Source organism: Rhipicephalus sanguineus, chromosome 5, assembly GCF_013339695.2.
Source record: "Rhipicephalus sanguineus isolate Rsan-2018 chromosome 5, BIME_Rsan_1.4, whole genome shotgun sequence".
Taxonomy (NCBI): domain Eukaryota; kingdom Metazoa; phylum Arthropoda; class Arachnida; order Ixodida; family Ixodidae; genus Rhipicephalus; species Rhipicephalus sanguineus.
Window position 1 is genome coordinate 134,137,749 of NC_051180.1, and position 20,976 is coordinate 134,158,724.

The following is a 20,976-nucleotide window of genomic DNA, read 5'->3' on the forward strand; positions in this document are numbered from 1 at the left end:
TGACGCACCGTCACGCGCCTACCGGCTGAAGCTCATGATGTCTGTGGTGAAATTGTTAAGTGTGAAAACGACTTGAAAGTTATGAACGCCATCCTTCTGTAATCAGGCAATGCGTGGTCGCACATGTGGACAGATATTTATCGGCTGGCGGAACGGGTATTTGACGTGGCCGCAAAGGTGGTACCGGAAATAATGCACATTGGGGGAGTGATATGAGCCTCGAAGATGTTTTCTTTTCTTTTATATAGTAAGTTTTTGAATGTGTATTTATATATCCCCCGTCTGTTCACGTGACAGGTTCGAGGCAATATTTCTAATGCGAAGAAAAAGCTTTTTATGATTTGAGCGATAAATTTCCGTTTTATTGAAATAAGAGGCTTTTCCAGAAAAGTACGGCTTTACTTAGAATAGCATCACTCTGAGCCAAAAGAGAGCAACGGGGGTATAGGGGTTCCTCCTTTGAGGGAGCAAGTGCATTGCCACTCCCATTACTCTCCTAAAAGGAGCAACGGCAAGGGGATGAACCGTTGCCCTCCTTTCACTTGCTCCTTCAGGGGATGAACGGTTAGTCCCCCCACTTGCTCCTTGAGGACCAACTGTTACTCCTTCCTGGTGCTCCTCAAGGGAGCAACGGATGCTCCTTCCCGTTACTCCTTAATTTCTTCTGGGGCCAAAAAAAAGAATTCGTTTTTGATTATAGAGCATATTGAGGTTTATACAGATATTTGTTTGGATGCACGAACAATATACAGACATCTCACTCAGAAATAAATTTCAGAAAATTTGCAACAAACACACAGGATTCGAACTCATGACCCCTTAATCTCCACGCGCGTACGCTAACCACTAAGCCACCACACGCTACGGCCCCGTTTGAAAGGAAACGGGGTTATGTATGTACCGGCGGGTCGTTGCGCGTTCTGACCTGTTAAGGAAATGAGCATAGGCGTGCAGAACCATTGGTGATGTTCAAAAGAGAATCGAAAGTAACAGTGTAAACATCTGAAAACGTCAGGGTAATGAGTCTCTCGTGAAAACACATGCTTTGCCAGAGGTCCCTTTTGCGCTAGCTAAAAGGCCAGCAATTTCTTTTTTTTTTGCCCGGAGGTGTGTTTTCTTCTTTATTATCATTATTATTATTAATATCAATATTAATCATTTTTTTTCGCGGAAGAGTCACCTCCCCTTTGAAAAGACAACACAGCTTGAGCTGATAACGTCCATTTGCTCTGAGATTAAACACAAAGTCAAACTACCGGACCCGATTGCGATAGCTGCCCTCCAGCAAAATCAGCAAGTGACAAGGTAGAGATGAGGGGGGGGGGGGGCAGCGGCATTAGCACGCTGTCAGTCTTTCTGCGCATCGCGATAAAAGTGTTCGTTGCGTGATCTCTGCTGCAACCCTGCAGTCGGGGCTTTTGCTGATTTGTACTGGAGACGGCCGTTCAGCAAAAAACCGCAAATGTAAAGTATATCAACTGTGTACTTCTCTCAACCGCTTCTTTGTCGTGACGTATATACGGAATCTCGCGAAGCCTCGCATTTTATTGCCACATTCTCAGGCTATATATTTATGCCAAGTGTTATACGCAAACACACCAGTTAGCTTGCGACGACAGCAGCTTCAGGTGCTAGCGTTCTAGTGCAACCATGCCTTTTATTAGGAACGTTTAGCTTGTATTAGGGGCTTTTAGCTTTACGTTACCGTGTTACGAGTTGCCGGAAGGAATCTGTCCATGCGCGGGCCTTTACGGAACGTGAACTACTCGCCGGATTGGCTTTACATGTATACGGCCCTATCTCGCAAATCCACCTTCGTTCGCGGCTACTCGCGATACCCGCTTTACCGAGGCTCCAGCCGCCGAGTAAAAATAAGCCGAAGTGCGAGCGCCAATTGCGATCACCTTGTTTCAGCGGCAAAAGTCACTAGAGTCAGTTGAAATAGAATACCGAAGCTGTAAGCACGTGAGAAGCCTTGACATAAATACCCCGACAGGCTGAATAGGTGGCGCCATCTAGCGGGAACAAGATGATCCAGGCAAGCAAAAAATTGTTATTGCAGAAACATCGTGCATTCTACTTCTGGTGTAAATGCCTTGCCGCGGCGTAATTACGAATGAGTTATCTTTTCAATCGTTTTTTTCCTCAAAAACACTAGACGAAAACAAACGTGCCCATACTATGGTTGCACGAAGCGTCACAATATGGCGACACCATCGTCGGATAACTCTGTATTCTACACCCCTTTGCTGATACCGGGATGCTGTACACGCTAAAAACCCCTAGTGATTTTGCCGCAGCGGTGATACAATCTTATTTAAATTAAATATAATTGAAGAGCAGTTATCATCACCATTTCATGGTTTATTCAGACGTAAAGGTATCCGTTTACGTACTTACGTAAACGTTTACATACGGGGAGCTAAAACTTTTCTAAAACATGTGTTCCGGTAGCACCGTAAGGTTAAAAAGTGTACGTACAAGCTAAATGTCCCTATTAGCGTGCGTATCTCTCTGTTCAGTTTACAAAAAGTAGTTTCCTTACGCCAGCCCGCAAGGAAATGTGGCCCATGCATCGACCGATACAGGGTGCGTCCTGCAGGAGAGCAACGGTGGCGCGCCGAGAGCAAATTTTGCCGTTCGTCCTTCTGTTGCTCCCTTCCAACCTAACCCTAAACGGTTACTCCCCCAACTTGAGACATGTCAGCCATCTTGTTCCAGTTGGTCTTTTTGGGGAGTAACAGTTGGTCTTTAGGACTAAAACCCGCAGTTACTCTCATTTTTCCCATTTTTGGCTTAGAGTGTAGCAAACAAAGAAAAAGGTTTGTTCTAAAAAAGTGTTACGTATTCGCGCTTTATTTAAATTGTCCTAAATGTGCAACTACGCAAACCATTGAATTTGCCTTTGACAGCATGGCAATGCCACCGTAGCCTTCATTACGTTCAAATTCACGCTCTGAACAATTTTGCAGCAAATACTTTTCCTTCGACCGTAGTAGATTCGTATGAGCCCAACTACGTCGCTTTTTGCTCCCTTCCACTGGAGGAATAAAAAAGTAAAGAAACCCTTATGGCGGCCTCAAGCACGGATCCGATCAACTCGCCGGTTTTTCAGAATCATTTCAATCTTCAAATCACGCAGTGCCTTCCAGAACGGCTCATTTCCGAATCGCCTCACATTCAGTGGCGACGGGTGCGGTGCCACCATCGTGGCTTCACTGCCTTAGACCACGAAATTCAGCTCGCACGTGGTGGCACTTGCGGGTACAGCATACGTCACGTTCGAGTGCACCCTGCCTGGACGCTCCCGCAGTCATGCCTTCGGTGCGAGGCAGTTTTAGCGAGTTGCCTCACGTCTGCTAACTCGCGACACATATCAAACGACGTATGCGTGTCAACGACGCACAGAATACATTCAGTTGCGTCACTTACCGAGCAAGGGACGGTGGAAGGCCGTACTTTCTTTTTTTCGTTCTGAAACGGACGCACTGTCAACCGTAATCACCACTTTTGTTACCGCTGCAACACTAAATCCCTTTTGAACTGTTGCTAGTGCGAGGTCGAATGCAGAGACAGAAAACTGTGCGTCAAACGCTTAATACGGCACTTGACTGCGCCAGTTCTGCTCACGGTGGCAAATACTAGACAGCAGACTCGCTCATTCTTTTTTTTTTCATGTCCTCCGCACGCATCAAGGAATTCTCGGGAAAAACTGCCGTCAGGATTAGTTACGGCCTCGGCACTCTTCGTTGGAAGCTCTAGGGAACACCGTTCTTAATGGGCCTATTCGCTCTCCAGCGTCTAGGGACCTCGTATAGGCCCTACACAAAGACTAATCTTCCCCACTTAATGTCATACACCCCCCCCCCCTTTTCCCCCTGCTGAACCCGTTACCAAGGCAGCGGATTTTTTTCTTTTTCATGTAGAGGTGTTCGCTGGCAAACCCAGACGTTCACCACCTGGCGGAATAGTTACACGGTATACTCACCGGCTGTAAGCCAAATACATATGCACTTCCTGCGGAATATTTGTATATTTTAATTTTAAACGTTCCACCCGCTTCTTTGTAACTATACCACTGTACGCGCACGAGCGCAAACATGCAGCAATGGCTAGCGAGGGAGCTTCGGCGCATGATACATCGTATCCACCTGAACGCTCGTACTGCAAAATAAATGGATGGTATATGCAGGACGTAGCAAACATGAAAATAGTTCACTGACTGATATACAACAGTTATAATTTAATGCACGCATGAACAGGACGTCGGCGGCAATATTCACGGCTGCGTGTTTTTGAAATCGACCGGAGACAGCCTGCGCACAAGAGCCGGCATTAACACTGTTAAGTATTGGCTCCGAGGCAAATGCTTCTTCAATAACTTATATCATGCAAGAAAATGACGAAAAGAAGCATTAAGCAATTTACTGCAGTCGCCGCTATTGAGAGCGAAACCAAGTATGTTTTTACAACTCTAGAATAGACGAAAATTTTCTATAGCATTCGGGTATAGGCGGCGGCTATAAGCAACCAAGAAGTGGCAGCTCTAAGCAAATTGATGTAAATGCAGATGCTTCTTGCGGCTTCACTTTAGGACTCGCTATAGGACTCACGAAGCACTGATAACGATGGTTGTTGATGCCCTTGGCCATAGGCTCACATATTACCAAATAGCGTCAATACATTATTATCGTTTTTTTAATTAAGCAGTAAACTGCAATTAGTTAACTGAACCTCACATGAGCTCCTTGAGAAGTCTCTGTAAGGTGTGCAAGGTATTTATTGTCTATAGTTATGTAAATGCCTAGAAAGGTACAATTATGCGGAACAGAAAAACGCGTCACGGCAGTGATATATTAATAACGTGCCAGCCTCAGTAGCGCTACAGTCTCTCCTCTTCTCTCCTAGTCTGGAGGCAGGCTCTGGACACTCCCACAAAACACGTAGTATGATACGCAGCACACAACATTTCGACAGACAGGTGGTTTACCGCGAATCATTAGATAGGAGCATTGAAAAATCGTTAAACAGGTAATGTAGCTCTAGCCAACGTTTCGAGAAGAGAACTCGTCTTCTTCAGGGCGGTTAGTTGCTGCCCTGACAAAGTAAAATATTATCGTCGAGACGTTGTCTCCCATGACGTTAATTATTCAGCGATTCCCCACCACGTTAAGCCTCCATTTTTCTCTGAAGCTCTGTCTTGATAAATAGAAGTGCGCCAAACTTATGGCCCAAAAGGTCTAATCCTTGATGATTTCTTTTTTTTTTTTTGGTGCGGTAACTCGTCGTTACTTCCGTTAAATATAATTGAATAGTGCCTATTCGACCAGCGAGTGGAGGACATGCTTTCCGAGTAATATCGAAAGAAGCACAGTGTGCCGAATATTAGAAGGACGGGTGAATTGCTTGCAATATAAAAGCAACCTTCACATGCAAACAAGCAAGCCCTACAAGATGCACGTGTCTAATCTTGGCATCTTCCCATAATCTAGTGAGAAGAAAAATGAACAGAAAGATAAGAGCTTGCTTACGATTAAGTCTCATCACTTCATATGTGCAGGCCACATTTGAACGCAATGTAATGATAGGGTCAATTTCAATAATTGGTTGCTTCACCGTGGTTATGAAAATTGATAGCATCTGTGTATGTCTTACACTGTATTGAAAGGTGCATGCACTTTCGAAGTTTTCAATCTCGGTGTCGCATTATTATAGAAGACGTCTGATAAGCAAAGCAATATCTCCTGCCGGTGAAATTTTCTTAGTCGTCAGTCGTAGCAGAGGAATCTCAAGAGAAATTCGGATTTATTGTGAACATGGCAAGGCTAATGAGTAGACACGTCGAAAGTTATCCATAGTAGCCGCCATAGCCATAACCGATGATTTTCTTGAATCCACCGCCGCCGTAGCCAAGGCCACCGTAGCCGAGGCCACCATAGCCAAGCCCGCCGTAGCCCAATCCATAACCTCCGTATCCGAGACCGTAGCCTCCATACCCGAGGCCATAACCGTAGCCAAGGCCACCGTAGCCGAGGCCACCATAGCCGAGGCCACCATAGCCGAGTCCACCGTATCCCAGACCAAGATATCCGGCTGAGACGGTGGCAATGGTAAGACAGATAGCAGCAAGGAAGGCCTGGAAAAGTGCGCAATTGCGACCGTTTTAGAGAAATTGTTTGATAAAGCGACGTACTTCTTTTATGAACAACGGTAGCACCTTTTGTTAGTTGAAGGTTAATCCAATTCACTGAGGCAAGCTAGTTATAACAGTATGAGCTTTGAAAAAAGTACAATTTTTAGTAAGTACGCGCACTATCTAAATAAACATAAAACAATTAGAAACAACAGGTGCCACAAAGTGGAATACATTTGCGGTCATTTTCCAGCAATACATTCCGTACCTATGGGCGTCAAGTGACCAAACAAGCGTTCACAATGTTAGTTCTATATTCACTAAGGTACCTTGGACCCCGTAAGAGATGATTTACGGAAAGGAGTACCACATAAAACACCACACAGAGGAAACTTTTCAAGTACTAGCAGTCTATATGTGCGAACAGTTTGAAGTAAACAAGCAGAAATCTTCTTCAAGAGCTCTTGGAGCCCATATGTCATGCCAGAAACAAAATAGCATAGTAAATGAGCTATTTTTGATGGTAGCGCATGCTAGGAACATGATTATGGGACAGCTAACTTGAGTAAGTAGACTTTATTCGCTGTTACATATTGAGTCACCAGACAACAAAAAAAATCTCTGCAATTGTTTCCCTCACTATACAAAAGAGTTCCTTTAATAAGGCACTTGCAGAAGCGTTTTATGAGTTTCACAGAAAGGAGCGACCATCCCGTGACCATCCAGCGCTGGCTTTGTAATCACTTATTGTAACTATCCGTAACATTAGCGCGAAATGTTTACGCTTTATTGCGAAATACATTTTGCAAGCTGTGAAAGTTAAATAAACGTTTAGGACAGATGTCTACGGCTCGCAAGGTATAACTAGAGTAGGCCTTTCGTAAAATAAAGCGTCTTCAATACAACCATTGATTTGTAGTAGAAGACAAAAAGATTAAGTAACCGACCCAATGAACCTATCGCGTCGCCTGTATGCTGTACAGCGGCTACACAAAATTCGCTGGCCCTTAAGTGGGCAAAAAGACTTCGTTCATATTCCAAGTTGCGTGCTCATAAGTTATGAAGATCTTAGTGACAAAGGGCTTTCAAATTTTAGGTTAATTATTTCAGCGAAACTTATCTGCAGGATACAACGATTGGGCACATCTCTTGCATATACAGGAGCAGATTGCAGCTGTAGCGGCCTCCTATAGCGAGGAAGCGGCTTTCTTTTCTATAAATCCGTCTATTTATAGAAATTCCGACACCACTGTGACGTTTAAGTAATTATATACATCAGCGGCGGCGTTAAAGGCACTCCAAGTTTTAGAAAAATGTAATGCTTTGAAAAATGTTGAACAAGCTGCAAGAACCCAACATTACAATGTTTCATCAAGAGTTGTTACACAAAGGCCTAATACCACCAGCATAATGCAAGCAACCTTAAAACTTACCAGAGACTTCATTTCGTTAGGCTTGAGGAATCGTATGCCAGCTGCGGGAGGTTGTTTGTTTCCCGAGGTCGGAGACCAGTCGCTTATATACACAGGCCGTGAAGGACAGGAACGCATGGAGCCCCGGCTATGCAAGAGCAGTGGAAAGTGAAATTATTTTACTTCGGGAAATTACCTGCGCGAAACTGTACCACTGGGCGTATTTTTCTTTCGTATTATTCTGTGGGTGGACGTCGGGACGAAAAGCGAAGAACCGTATCCGCTAGCCGTACCTTGGCAAGGAAGCAGAGACCACCATGAACTTGTCGCTTCCTACCCGAGCAACATTCCCCGCTTCCGGTCGACAAGGGGAGTAGATAGAATTGGTGACTAGTTGCACGGTCTTGGCAATGGTAGCCGAGACATTCGCTTTCCTCGTCTTATGAAATATGCCCTGTCCTACGGTGAGGCGACATTTTCCGACAACACAGTTTTCGCGACACCTCTTCGATATATACAAGTAGAAGCCAGCTCACATGTTATAGCGATTCCTGTTACACTAGCTCTGTTACTAGGTAAGGAAGTCAACAGATAATGAACCCAAGGAAAGTTCATGGTCTGTTGGCTTTACTAGCACAATCGGGTTCTTTAGGATGTGTTTAACACAGAAGCGGGCCCTTGAATCATTTAAATTCTTTCGTTCTATCTCTTACAGTGCGATAGAAGGCAACTGCATTAGCACCAATGTGCGAAATAAAGGAAAGCCTCGCATCAATTAATGAACAAACAAACAAAAACAAACGAACAAACAAACAAACAAACAAACAAAAATGTTTCGTCGAAGCGACCCGTTATGTTTCTTTATTTCGATGCGTCAGATAATACTAAGTATCATTATTCGCTATATGAGAGATCTCGGTTATTGGACAATGCTGCAATGAAATGATGATAACAGATGAAATTCAACGCTTACATTGTATGTGATTGTATTGAGTACTGAACGTAGATTATGCATTCATACGGGGATAATGCCTGCGTAAACAGGAAGCAAAATGTATATACACGATAGAACTACTACAAAATATCAGGGCTTGCAGCTCGCAGAGCGCTTCTAGTTGCACTACCTTGTATACACATCCAATGCACTGTATCAACTTTGTTTCATTAATGCAAAAGCGCCGCATAATACTGTGGCACTTAAGCCCGTCGGCAGAGAGAATATAAACCAGCATATATTGGACAACGATCCCTACATGCTGTGTTGGCTTTTCTTTAAATATTATTTTTTTTAGGAGCGAAGCTCCTTAGGCCTAAACTCCGCCGTCGCCGTCGAAGCTCCCTTATCTTAAGCATCGCTTTAGGTTGCAGTGGCCGGTGATTAAGAGGAAATCTTTCGGCCTTGAGCGGTTTGGTTCTAGCACACCAGAAATTCGAGGTTAAAAGAAATAAGCTCTGTGCACAACTCGTTATAATGGCCGTCTTCACTTTCATCACCTTTATCGTGGATTGTGAAATGACAACCATCGTTCTAGCGCATTGCGGGCGCTTTGCCGAAGGTAGTAGGAGACACTTTCCCCACCCTGCGCCGGCGCAAAAAGACAATGAAACGGCTGCGCGCGCTGAACGCCGCGTGCGGCGTTCCGTCGTCGCCGTCGAAGCTCCCCGCCGCATCACCTCTCGCACCCCTCTCCCACCTGTCTTCCTTTCCCTGCGCTGCGCGCGCCACACACTCACTCGATCAGTCGTTACCGCCACCGAGCGCGGCAGACGCTCTACCCACCCGCGCCCCACCCTACCGCCTTCATGAAAGCCAGCAGCGAGATCAGGCGCATAGTCGTTTGCGCCCAATTTTGTTCCTGATACCATCCTGCTCAACTAAAAGACGCTATAATGGCCGATGTATTTTAAGACATCATACTAGCAAAGTTTTCAGTGTAAGTTCAGTAAATGAATTGGGAACGCCTGTAAGCCAACCTTCATTAAGGAAAACTTAAAATAATGTGAAAGGTAAAGATTAAGCCTACCAGCATTTAACAAAAACAAGACACCTAACTGGCTTCCATGTCTTTATGAAACAAGGGGAGAATTTTCAGGGCTCGTTTCTTTGTTTCCCACAACCTATATGAAAACCAGCAGATAATGATGGTACACGGGACGGTAATTGTACTGGTTTAGGTATATTGTAGCAGTTGTAATATAGATGTCAAGAAAGTAAAGTGGATGAAAAGACAACTCGCTGCCTGCAGGGGCCGAATCTCCAACATTCGGATAACGCGCCCGATGCTCTATCAATTGAGCTACGGCGGCGATCGTCATCTCGTCCACTTTATCGGGTATTGATGTGCATACAAAGCTGGGAATGTTAGTCAGTGCCGCTCGTAGCCATCACGGCGAGTGTGGAACACTCTTTCTTTTTTCCAGATGGCGTCACGTGGCACGTGAACCACACGGTATAGGAATGTCCACACAATCCACCCATGCAACCCAGGACACAACTAAACATAAAAGGATGGCAGGCAACTCTGTCCAGCTCGGATCCGAAAACCCAAAAGGCCCTCGTGAAGCGTGCGAGGACAGCGGCCCGCGCAAATGCGATCCCAGACTAAAGATCCCACTCACTGATCTTCTCACAGAACATGAAATAAACGTTTTATTCCCTCTAACGAGCGGAGAGCTGACCAATAAGCCGTCGCATACAACCTGATGGCATGAAGCCTGCCGGAACGTGACCATCGCTATGAATGAATGAAAGAAGGGGGAATTCTGAGGGCTCGTTTCTTTGTGTGACACAACGTTAATGATAACCAGAAGCCAAGGAAGGTAAAAGGGAGGTTAATTAATCCCGGGTTTGCATGCACATAAATCTCGATAAAGTGGTCGAGAGGACGACCGCCGCCGTAGGTCAGTTGGTAGAGCATCGGGCGCGTTATCCGAAGGTTGCAGTTCGGTCCCTGCCGGCGGCAAGCTGCTTTTCATCCATTTTACTTTCCTCACATCTGTATCACAATTACTGCCATGCACTTAAAACAGTACAGTTAACGTCCCCTATACCTTCCTTGGCTGTATTATCTGTTGGTTTTGAGTAAGGTCCATGTCTTTAAGCGTTTGATATAACACCTCAGACACATTTGTCAGCACCGTAGGCGTAGTAACTACCAGCAAGAACAGGGGCGTAGGCAGAAATTTTCTTAGCGGGGGGGGGGGGGGTGTTATCATCTACGCTTTATGTATGTTCGTGCATGCGTTTGCAAGTGAGCGGGTGTATATACCCATCTTAAAGTGAAATATTTCGAGGAGCATTGACCCCCTGGCTAACACTAGCGAGCAACCTGAGAAACGTGAAAAGCTGGGCCGACGAAACCAGCGGAAACTCGAAACAAGGACGAAGAAGGCACATGTGAAGGAATGCAGCGGTTGCGAGTCTTTGTTTCGCCAAACCAACATTCTAAGCAAGGGAAAGTCAATGAGCGCGAACTGCTTGAGGCGTACCACATCCAAATGAATGGGCACGTTTGTATAAGTGAACATTCTCTACGTACATATCACAGAAAAAGAGTGGCTGTTTCTTTCAGGGAGCGGCTGATTATCAAGCGGATCATAGGCCTCACTTGTAGCTCGCGCGCGTGCGCGTGTTAGGCGGTTTAAGCGTACGTGGATACATCAATAAAGTGGTTGTAAGTCCGGCGACTGTGTGTGACTGAATGTGCGTTCTTCGTCCTAGTTTCGAGTTTTCGCTGGTTTTTTCGCTACTAGTGAGCAAGAAACTATTTTGTGCACAAGCGCTCACTGGAGACGACATGCTATTTCTTATGTCGTTAGAATACGGGCAAGTTTGTCTCCTGTTCACTGTCGTTACTAAGTGACAGGCTATGTTCCCTCTATGTTCTGGTATCGTAGTGGTCTTGGATAAGTCGAGTATGATGCGTACTGCTAATTACTCGCGGACTAAATCACACCACATTATTTATCCCGTAACGCTCTTTCTTTATGGGTGGATTTTTGGGTTGGAGAGTTTCGGCGTGTACGCAGTGACTTAGCATCCTAAGAGGTGGCATAATATTTTTTTCTACATTTCAGCAATTCTCAGATGAGAGTCGTCTTGCTGTAATAGTTTCATATGGAAGTAATTAGCATCATCACAACCCTTGGCGGACCGCATTGTAAGTGCGAATACTACCATTGCTTTGAACTTCTTAATTAGAGACGACTATTAGCACTCGGGGTTTTGGAAACGTCGGTACGCATGAAACAATGCTTGCTGCCGTTGGGCAACAAAACGGGAATCGAAATACGGAATAATACTTAGAGTGGAATAAGAAGGACGCAGGACAAAGAAAGGTATACACGCACCACAAGCGCTGAACTACCAGGTAGCCCACCTATCTATCCTGTTACAATGCATTAACATACATCCGCGTCAGCGTTGCGCCCAAATATGACTTGTATTGGGTAGCGCAGTGGGCCCCAGTCCCATCGCAAGATGCTGTAATGCTCACCGGTGCAATCAGCTAAGAACAAGCAATAACCTTTGCATCGCTAGACGTTAAGATGGTTGTTGGTTCTGGGTATTGGACGCAGTGGTTCTTGCAACAGCATCCTTTTACCACTATAGTAATACTGCAGGCGGCGACACTGCTACTTACTTGAAGAGAGAAGGTGGAACCGTATGCAGAATTGAGGCGGCTGATTTCGCGTATGCAGCGCTAGCAGTAACGATCGTTATGCAGTTAGTTCGAGTGATCATCTGCCTAAATAGTGGTCGTGCACTCCGTGATGATATAAGCACTGCTGTTGACAATGGGCAAAGCGTAGTAGGCTACTTGCAAGAACTGACTTAGTGCTAATATACCTAGCGGCGATAGAATATTAGCCGCGTATTGTAACGCCCTGTTCAACTCTCCGGTTTCCCCAATCAAGAAGCCCTAATGCGATGGTGAATCGCCGTCCTTCCCTTCATATCTCACTAACATCTGAACCTACAAAAGAAACCAAACTTGCTTAGCTAACCGCAACTTCACGTCTTGTGGAATCGGCACATACAGTCTGGTGGTAGGCCCAGGCCTTCTTGGTCATTAATGCGCATGGTGTTAGTCAGATGGTGAAGGTTCTTCATGCATTTAGTGATGTTCTCCGACGACAACGCTAGCAGCTTGTCGAAATGGTCATCGCCCTAAAGTATCTGTCGAATGAAACGAAATGTCATGTACATTTATCACAACGTCGTAGTCGACGCCGGTCCGCGCCTCGTGACTTTGATTAAAAAAAGATCCGCCGCTGGGAATCGAACCCACGAATTCGCGGCCGCGACGGTAAGCGCCCGACGGCCAACCGACTAAGCCGACTTGGCAGATGACGGACACTCCACGAATGCGCCTTATATCTTTCACATATCCTCTTTCGCACGGTGCTTTCTGTTGGCGGTGTAGGTAGGCGGGGAGGAGCGGTGCGGTGCCGCCGTCTGTGAGAGGTAAAAAGAAGTAATGCGTCACGATCGACATTTACTAGCGCTTACTCCTAGATTGCGCGCGATATCGGAGGTCATGGTTAAAGCGTCTCGATACCAGCGAGGGGCACTGGCCGCGCTGGCGTCGCCGAGGAAACCTAGACGCCGTTACATTCATTGCCTTTCGCTTCGTGTTAGCGTGCGCCGTCTCATTGGAGTAGTGCAAGTGCCACATGCACCAACGGGATTTCTACGCCGCCGGCTGCTTCGATTGCGAGAGCACCGACTAACAAAACTGCTGCAATACGCGTTGCAAAAAGGACGCGATTTCGACGGGCGAATGTCGTGCCTTGGTGGAGCGAAACAGAGGCCAGAGGGACGCACGCGTTTGCGGCTCAAGCTACGAACATCTGCCTAACGTGTTGCTGAAGCGCAGTGTGGTATGCATGAACACAGGGGTAGGTAACCCATTACTAGTAAGCGCACACCGTGCCGCTTCTCTTGTTAATTGACGACGTTTTGAAGACGTGGATAAGTGCATATAGGGTACCAGTGTTGATTATGAGCTTGTTGATGTCATCTTTACGCGCGATTCACGATTCGCTGATTCCAAATATATGTTCACAACTTCAGCTACCACAACGGTTTAATCATGATCATGGGCGTTAGTCATCACTATGGAGACATGCTACTAGGCGTCAACATAGGTGCATCGACGTCAAACGGTGCTATAGCTGCCAAACACCAGTCTCGGGCAGTAACTAGTTACTAGTAACGCGTTACCGGTAACTAGTTACTTTTTTCAGCAACTTGTAACTGTAACTAGTTACTTTTAAGTTAGAGGAACTTGTAACTGTAACACTGTTACTTTTTTCGCAGTAACTGTTACGGAAAATACCGTTACAGTTACTTCTGTCTTTATGAAAAATTATCCAACAGCAACACTTTTTCGAACTTTCTTCTTTACCATATATCCTCTCCACCCCTCAACTTTCCAAAATAGGGCTCCCCTCGCAGTTTAGGAGAGGAGGTGACTAAGCGTATTATCTTCCCTGCAGAAAACCGAGGTTCGAGGCCTGTCATTAACGCAACATGTAAATCAATCGTGGTTCAACTGAACAGCCTGCTAAGTTCGCGTCCGTTTTCTTTTTTTCAGCATATATATCCTTTTCGTCACTTGAGCATCTAGCTATGTTCTTGGTGTACAAGTGGAGGAGCATTAGGATGCCATGTTTATAGTCTCCCTCGTCTGAGGCTCCGAGCTAATCGTGTTTGACAGATGGCTAGAAAACAGCAGAACGCGAAACGGTTAAGGCCAGAAATTCCGTGAACTAGACGAAGCGATATTTTAAAACTTCTTTGTAACTGGTTGTAAAATGTTTACTCCGACTTAATGCAACAATTATTAACAAAATGACAGACGTTTCACCCCCAATGCAGGTGGTATCCTAAAAAAGAAAAAAAAATGAGCCGAGGTCAACCAGTCCACTAGTCACACATGTCCTTGTAAATGTCCAGTGGGGGGCCGCGGCTGTTTTTGCAAGCCGCGGCGAATGAACCACGATTCCAGGAGTTGCTTTTCCCCCACCTTCGTTCACAAACTGGCGTCGTCGCATTGTTTAGGTCAAAGCTATGACCTGTCATCCAGCAGTGCTCAACAAGCTCGGTCTTAGAACGCGTTGCATGGGTTGATTTAGCGATATTCCGCTTGAGTTCTTTAGGCCTCGTTGATCATTTCCTGCCCGTTTCGCCGATCCCCGCATCGCACTTTTAGATACCGCCATGATCATCCGCAGGTGTGCAGTCTTAGGATTTCGTGAACACACGTTGTCATGTTCCAAGGTATAATAGCGGGACTTAAAAACGGTTTGTATGCCCAGCGGACCGGAAGCTCTCCGAACAGAGTCTGACACACCTTAAACATATGGAGCAGACACAATGGACGTCGTAACCACTCGTGATGCACTCCCCGCTGCTCTTCGCATGCGCTTCTGGGTATAGTTAATAAACGTCTTAGGATATACTGCCGTCGTTCCAGTACATCAACCACGTTTTCCACTTCAAGTAAGAGGCGTTCGAAGTGATTGCTGGTGTTGGGCCCCCTTTTATGTTTCGTTCGTCTAGGGTTTTACGACGTGCAACCCTTATTAAATAAATTCTATAATTTGATTTGTTATCTATTATTTTATACAGTAACGGAAAAGTAACGACGTTACTTTTGCACAGTAACTGTAACTGTAACAAGTTACTTTCGGAAACTCTGTAACTGTAACTGTAACAGAGTTACTTTTTTGGCTTAGGTAACTGTAACTGTAACACTGTTACTTTTTACTGGTAACGTGCCCATGACTGCCAAACACCAATAGACATTGTAGAAGCTCTCACATATTACTACACGATAAGCACAACTTCTGTGAAGACATGTTTCACTTTCATGTTATACCGATTCCTATGACGGAGGGATCAGCCATGTTTTTTTGTCTATTTCTCTCGCTAGCATTACTCCAAAACACACCTGGGATCGGAAATTGCATAGAGAACTTATGCGCGGTTGTTGGCAGCGCGTTCTAGTTATTTGTATGCAACGGCCTCTTCACTTGTAGTATCTCCTTTCGAATCTCTGGCGGCTGAGGTGGCTATCATGTCATAGCTATTTCCTGGTGTCAAAATGTCGACATTTTACCTGGTTACCACTGGGGCCTTTATAACTGTGCTTCTGAAGCATCTATTCGTGTAAAATTTTAATGCAGCGGCTCTAAAAGCTCCACAGATCTTACGAAGACGCTCTGACAATGTTGATGTGTTCCCATGTGCTGAGCTTGCCTGGTTTCACAGTGTGCACCAAACTTTCTGAACGCAGCCGTGATCTGAATTCAGGAAAACAGCATTACTCACTGGAGATTGCAATTCTATGTCGTTCTTTTGTTTTACTGCAAACTATAGTACATTTCATAAGTCTTTAATCATATGGATTACAAGGTGCTAATAGCCTCTCAAGTAAATTGCACACTTGAAGACCTAAGCCACCAAGTAAAAGTGTTTGCACCTTTTTACTACAATAACTTCACCACCACTGAACAGAGTGGCTTGTAAGCCTTGTTTGGCAGTTGCTGTGTTCTTGCCAAGGCCCGTTTTTCTTGCAATAATTAATTATAAATCTCCTAGCTCCCCTTAGCACTCATGTGGTATATAATATGGCTACGTGGTGGTTACGACGGTTGCGTTTGTCCCGTAGTTCGACAAAAACTGCTTTTCTGAAATTGCGTTGGCAAACTTGACAATATGATTGCACACATCTTGTTTCCAATGCCAATTTTCATGGACAGTGATTCCGTGAATACGCCATTACTTGATTATTTGTCAATCTTAGCAATGTTAAGATTTAGGCGTCCGCTTCATTTTCGCTTATTAGTTTTTTCGGCTGAGTCAACTCTACCTAATGATTGTAATAACAGGTTTCCATGATGGTTAAAGCTGCGTCAACAACACGGACGAAGAAACGAGTGTCGCTGTGTCTCCTTGTTCGTCCATGTTGTTTGTGCTGCTTTAACCATAATAGAAGCTTACCGATTAACCCAGTTCTCAACCTGCTGCAGGTTTCCATGCATTCACGCTAATTTATTACGCCTTTTGCTTTTTCGGAATGGATGCCTATTTGTAGCAATCGCTGTGAGCTACTGAATCTAAATGCGGTTTCCGATATTATTTTCGTTAAGGCTTCACTTTTCATTGTTATGACATTGTGATCTCGGTGTTCAGCAGCGCTAGAGGGCCTGTATTTCATCTGTTCTTCCTCTACATTCTACTAAGTTGGCTTAACTCTTCTATATACCTTTGTCACTATTCAATTTGTTGATGGTTTTTTTTATTCCCTCTAGACACCATGTCGTAATTACTGGACGCAACTTGTGTGCTCCAGGTTTCTCACCTAGTGGACGAGAATGATCAAGATACACTATGCTTCGGATGAATTGAACCTCCTAAACATTCAATACGTCTTCATTGACCTTCATTGTTCTGCTTATCGCTACAGATGATGCGCACTGCTCAAAGCGCTGCCGTTTTCAACGTGTCGTTATTCGCGCCACGTTCTGGGGCGACGTTAAAAGCGTAATTCATCTTTTCTATGAATGAATAGAATCAATAACAAATTGGACATGCGTCAGATTGGATTTATTGTAATGCGATTAGAGAAAGTCACTGACTTCAGAACAAATAGAAATTATTGGCGATCTGATTGCAAATATTTATTGAAAATTCGCAAATAAACATATCACGTGCCTCTGTTTCTTGCAAAAAAACGCCGAGTGTCTTAGAGCCAAGTCGAGTAATATTGAAATATTACACTATCCGTCATAATTCACGCCTAAGGGGGACATTCATGTACAACTTCTTTGCGTATACCCGACACCAGGCCGTCTTTTTTTAAATTTTGTATGTGATGTCGAAGCTGTTTTCAGAGACACCTACACTGACTGCACTTTGCGATAAACATCCACGTAGTATTCATTCCACCTATGCTCAGCGCCTGTGATGATGCTGACAGACCGGCTGCGTAACCTTGAAAGTGATGCGTGTAACGTGCATAAGCGTCAAAGAAAATCGCTTTGTCTCTAATTGCATCATTTCTCCAGGCATAACAAGGTACCCCACGAAAACTGCGTGTTCCTTGCTATTATACCCACACGTAGGCAGTCTATATCCCCAGGCTGCACCGAGCAAAGTGCCGTCATTTACGACAATTAAAGTGCTCATTCTTCCTCATAATACGATTCAGTGAATGGAGTCGCTGTTTTCCCGAGTTATATCGCTAGAAAGATAGCGCAGAGACACAATGCAGACAAGTTTGGTCGGTGCGCGCTTTCAAATTGTTATACAAGTGCTTCAGAGCAAGCGTATTACGCGTCGCACGCCACCAAAATCGCGATCGGTGCTCTCTATAAACGGGCTACTTTTAATTCAGCACCCGTTTCAGTTCCCGGACACCCACGAGTAAAAAATAAAAAAAGAAAGAAGGAAAGCGAGGCGGGCGCACAGTAGAGTTGCCGGCATGGAACCACCAAAGCGTGAAAGTAGTGAGAGCGCCCAGCGGCGTACACGATGAATTCGGTCAAGGCCGTCAATTCGCTGCGCCCTCTCTACCGCTGAGAGTGAAAGAGCCTGCAGCCGGTTCGTTGGCGACCAGACGAGTCACTCCAGAATGGGGGCTTTTCCCATCGCATGAGCAGAGCCACTTTTATATGATCGGTATTTTCTTTCCTTCATTACGTACGCTCTCTTGCGCCCGTCTTTCGAAAGCGAACGTCGGTACCTCCAGCCGGTGTCGATCTATGTTATGACATGTGTACGCGAATTCCATCTGTCGGACTGGAAGCACCCTTTTCCCTGGTGTGTTGATTTCATTATTGTGCTCCTGAACATAACATGCTTGCCACTTACATATGCAACAGCAAAAGCGCTGTAGTGGCACATTCTCATGGCAGGATGAGCAAAACGCCTGTCATAAAAATATAAGGACGTTTTGAACGCGCTTAGATTCGTAGAACAGGCTACTTCCCTTTGTCAAGAAGCATAACGAAACGTTACCGGCTACTCCTAGTCCTGAAACGACACACATAAGAAACAATATGCCTGGAAGCAATTATGGGAAACACAGCTACGTGCACGCTGTGAACGAGCGATGAGGAAACAGCTGCTTCGCAAAACGAAAACACGAAAATGAGTCAGATTTTTATTAAAAAGAGGCAAAATATAATTACGAAGTAAATGCCTGTTCCTTTACCGTTCTTGTCTTACAGTTTCCTGCAGTAGGAAATTCTAATCGTGAAGTCTTTCTTTTAATGTCGAATAAAGCAGACATTTCTAGTTCTATGTACATTCATTTACGAGCACGTACTAACACAAACAAGACAGCCCAGACGTGCGCATTTTAATCAGTGTTCCTTTTTCTTGCTTGTCTTTGTTTCCTCAAGTAGGAAACTGTAATTGTTAAGCCTTTGTGTTGATGTCGAACATAGCAGACATTCCTAGTTTCATCTACATCAATATACGAGCACGTGCTAACGCACGAAAGACTGGCCGATTGATCTCTTTTTTATTGATAGGTCTCTAATACAAGATGATCCTGTCATTCGCAAGCATTATTCAGAAAACTGCTGCAGAATTAAGCATAATTTTCATCATCACACTCACGTACACTGGCACATTGATATAGTGGAAAATTCGCCAAAGCGATAAATGAAGTTTTTGTATTATTGACTTTTAAGCATTTTGCATCCTTCTTGCGTATTATTATTGTTTATATGCCATGATGTACTAGTCTGCTTATTTTGTGTTTAGCAGGCGATGTATTTGTATTCTGAGCAGATTGTATGAAAAACGAAAACTCACAGATCCCTTATGCATTCGCTTAAGGAGACTCGAAGGCGAAAGCCATCTTTTTCTCTCTCAGTCGATATATTAGTGCTGCCCCGCCACCCTTCGAAAGCTTTCTGCACCTAACGCGGTTTTGCATTGCCTCCACGATCAGAGGCACCTCACCTGGTTTTGCCTTGCCTCCGTGACCGCACCACGTTTGAACAAACTGCGATCCCCACTGAAACGTTCCGTATGCCATTCCAATATTCCGTATGTTTCCGTAAGAATCTTACGGAATATATGGAAAACATATGGAAAATATACGGAAAACATATGGTCTCCGTATGAAAACATATGGAATTATTGGAATGGCATACGGAACGTTTCAGTAGGGATGCCCTGTGATGACGTCAGCATGTGGCGTTACGTCACGTGACGTCGCAGTTACGTCATGATGACGTCATCACGTGATTTCTTTTGCATCACTCGTCCCCGATGCCGAGGGACGCCGACGCCGATGATCAAATTTCACGTTTGATAAGTCATTAAGGCTTTCGCCTTCGAGGAGCAGCGGAAATACATAATATTACGTCCAAGTCAATGCATATATCTTTGAGTGCAAATAGCATGAAAGAAAGTTAATCAGTGACAATATAAGCCTGAAGATAATAACAGTCAATTGTAGTACATTGTAATTTTAAGCAATAAGAATGAGAATCTTCTCTAGAAGCCTCAATAGAATTTTATATTGCACATTCACGTCCTTGTGTAGAATACTTGTCAATAATTCTGGCAAACATTTTCTCCACTGGAACAATAATGTTTGTTTTCCTGCCATAAAGCTAGCCCCACAATACTAAAGGTCGTTATTCGTTTGCATATTCATTGAACAACTGTACTTGGAGACACGCACACATGTACTAAGGTGTATAAAGGCGGCTGTTCACTTCTTTTCGCTAGTTCATGAATACATGAGCTTTATATCTCAGCATAACGTTTTAGCGAAAAGTTTGTGAGTCTACAAGACGGTACCACTTGCATTTCGGTTGCTAAATATCTCGTTTCCAGACGATCGCCTACTAAATAACGTCCTCAAGGGTACGTAGGTAAGGCAATACCCTCAGTGAAGCATGCCTTTTGCTCCTGTCGCCAGCCTCAAAACACGCATATTGCGTCAGTGCGTGAATACTTACGACATGCAAGGACCACACTAGACAAAGCCTATTGCAAAAAATCAAACTGGTACCCTTAGCTCACATTGCAATTTTCGTAAAGGTTTGCTTTTCGATTATACAACCTTCCTTTCTAAACTAGTTGCGAGGGAAATTCTATTTCTAGCCACTTTATGGCCCAGATTTGCTTCATTACGCTGTACTATTCTACAGTTGTACATAATTGGTTATTTTGAGAGGAATAACGTTCTGGAATGTACTATGTGAGCACGGTTGATCCCAAGTAAAGTGAGGCCCGCCTAAAGATGTTTTATAATGTCGTCAACCACGATTAAAATTGTGAATACGTATTATAGTTTCTTTACAATCGAGTATGGAATGCTGGTAAGGCCTTCGCTCTTCCACGGAAAATCGGTTGTTTTCTACAAGATCTATGCAAAACAAAACGTACATTGGCAA

The 20,976-nt window shown here is 44.6% G+C and overlaps 1 protein-coding gene across 2 annotated transcripts in view; it reads right to left on the minus strand.

Moving 5' to 3' along the window:
- Positions 1-5,833: 5,833 nt before the first annotated feature.
- The window catches only part of LOC119394981 (cuticle protein 6.4-like), a 23,241-nt gene continuing 8,098 nt past the window's right edge, over positions 5,834-20,976 (minus strand). The window contains exons 1-2 of one of the 2 annotated variants that reach the window (XM_037662276.2): positions 7,567-7,652; positions 5,834-6,136 (exon numbers count right to left, since the gene is read on the minus strand). In XM_037662276.2, coding sequence (XP_037518204.1) covers positions 5,849-6,136; positions 7,567-7,578 — 300 coding nt within the window. In that variant the 5' untranslated portion in view covers positions 7,579-7,652 and the 3' untranslated portion in view covers positions 5,834-5,848. Of the gene's footprint in view, positions 6,137-7,566; positions 7,653-20,976 lie in introns of those variants that run through there. The other variant, XM_049415897.1, reaches the window with a different exon arrangement.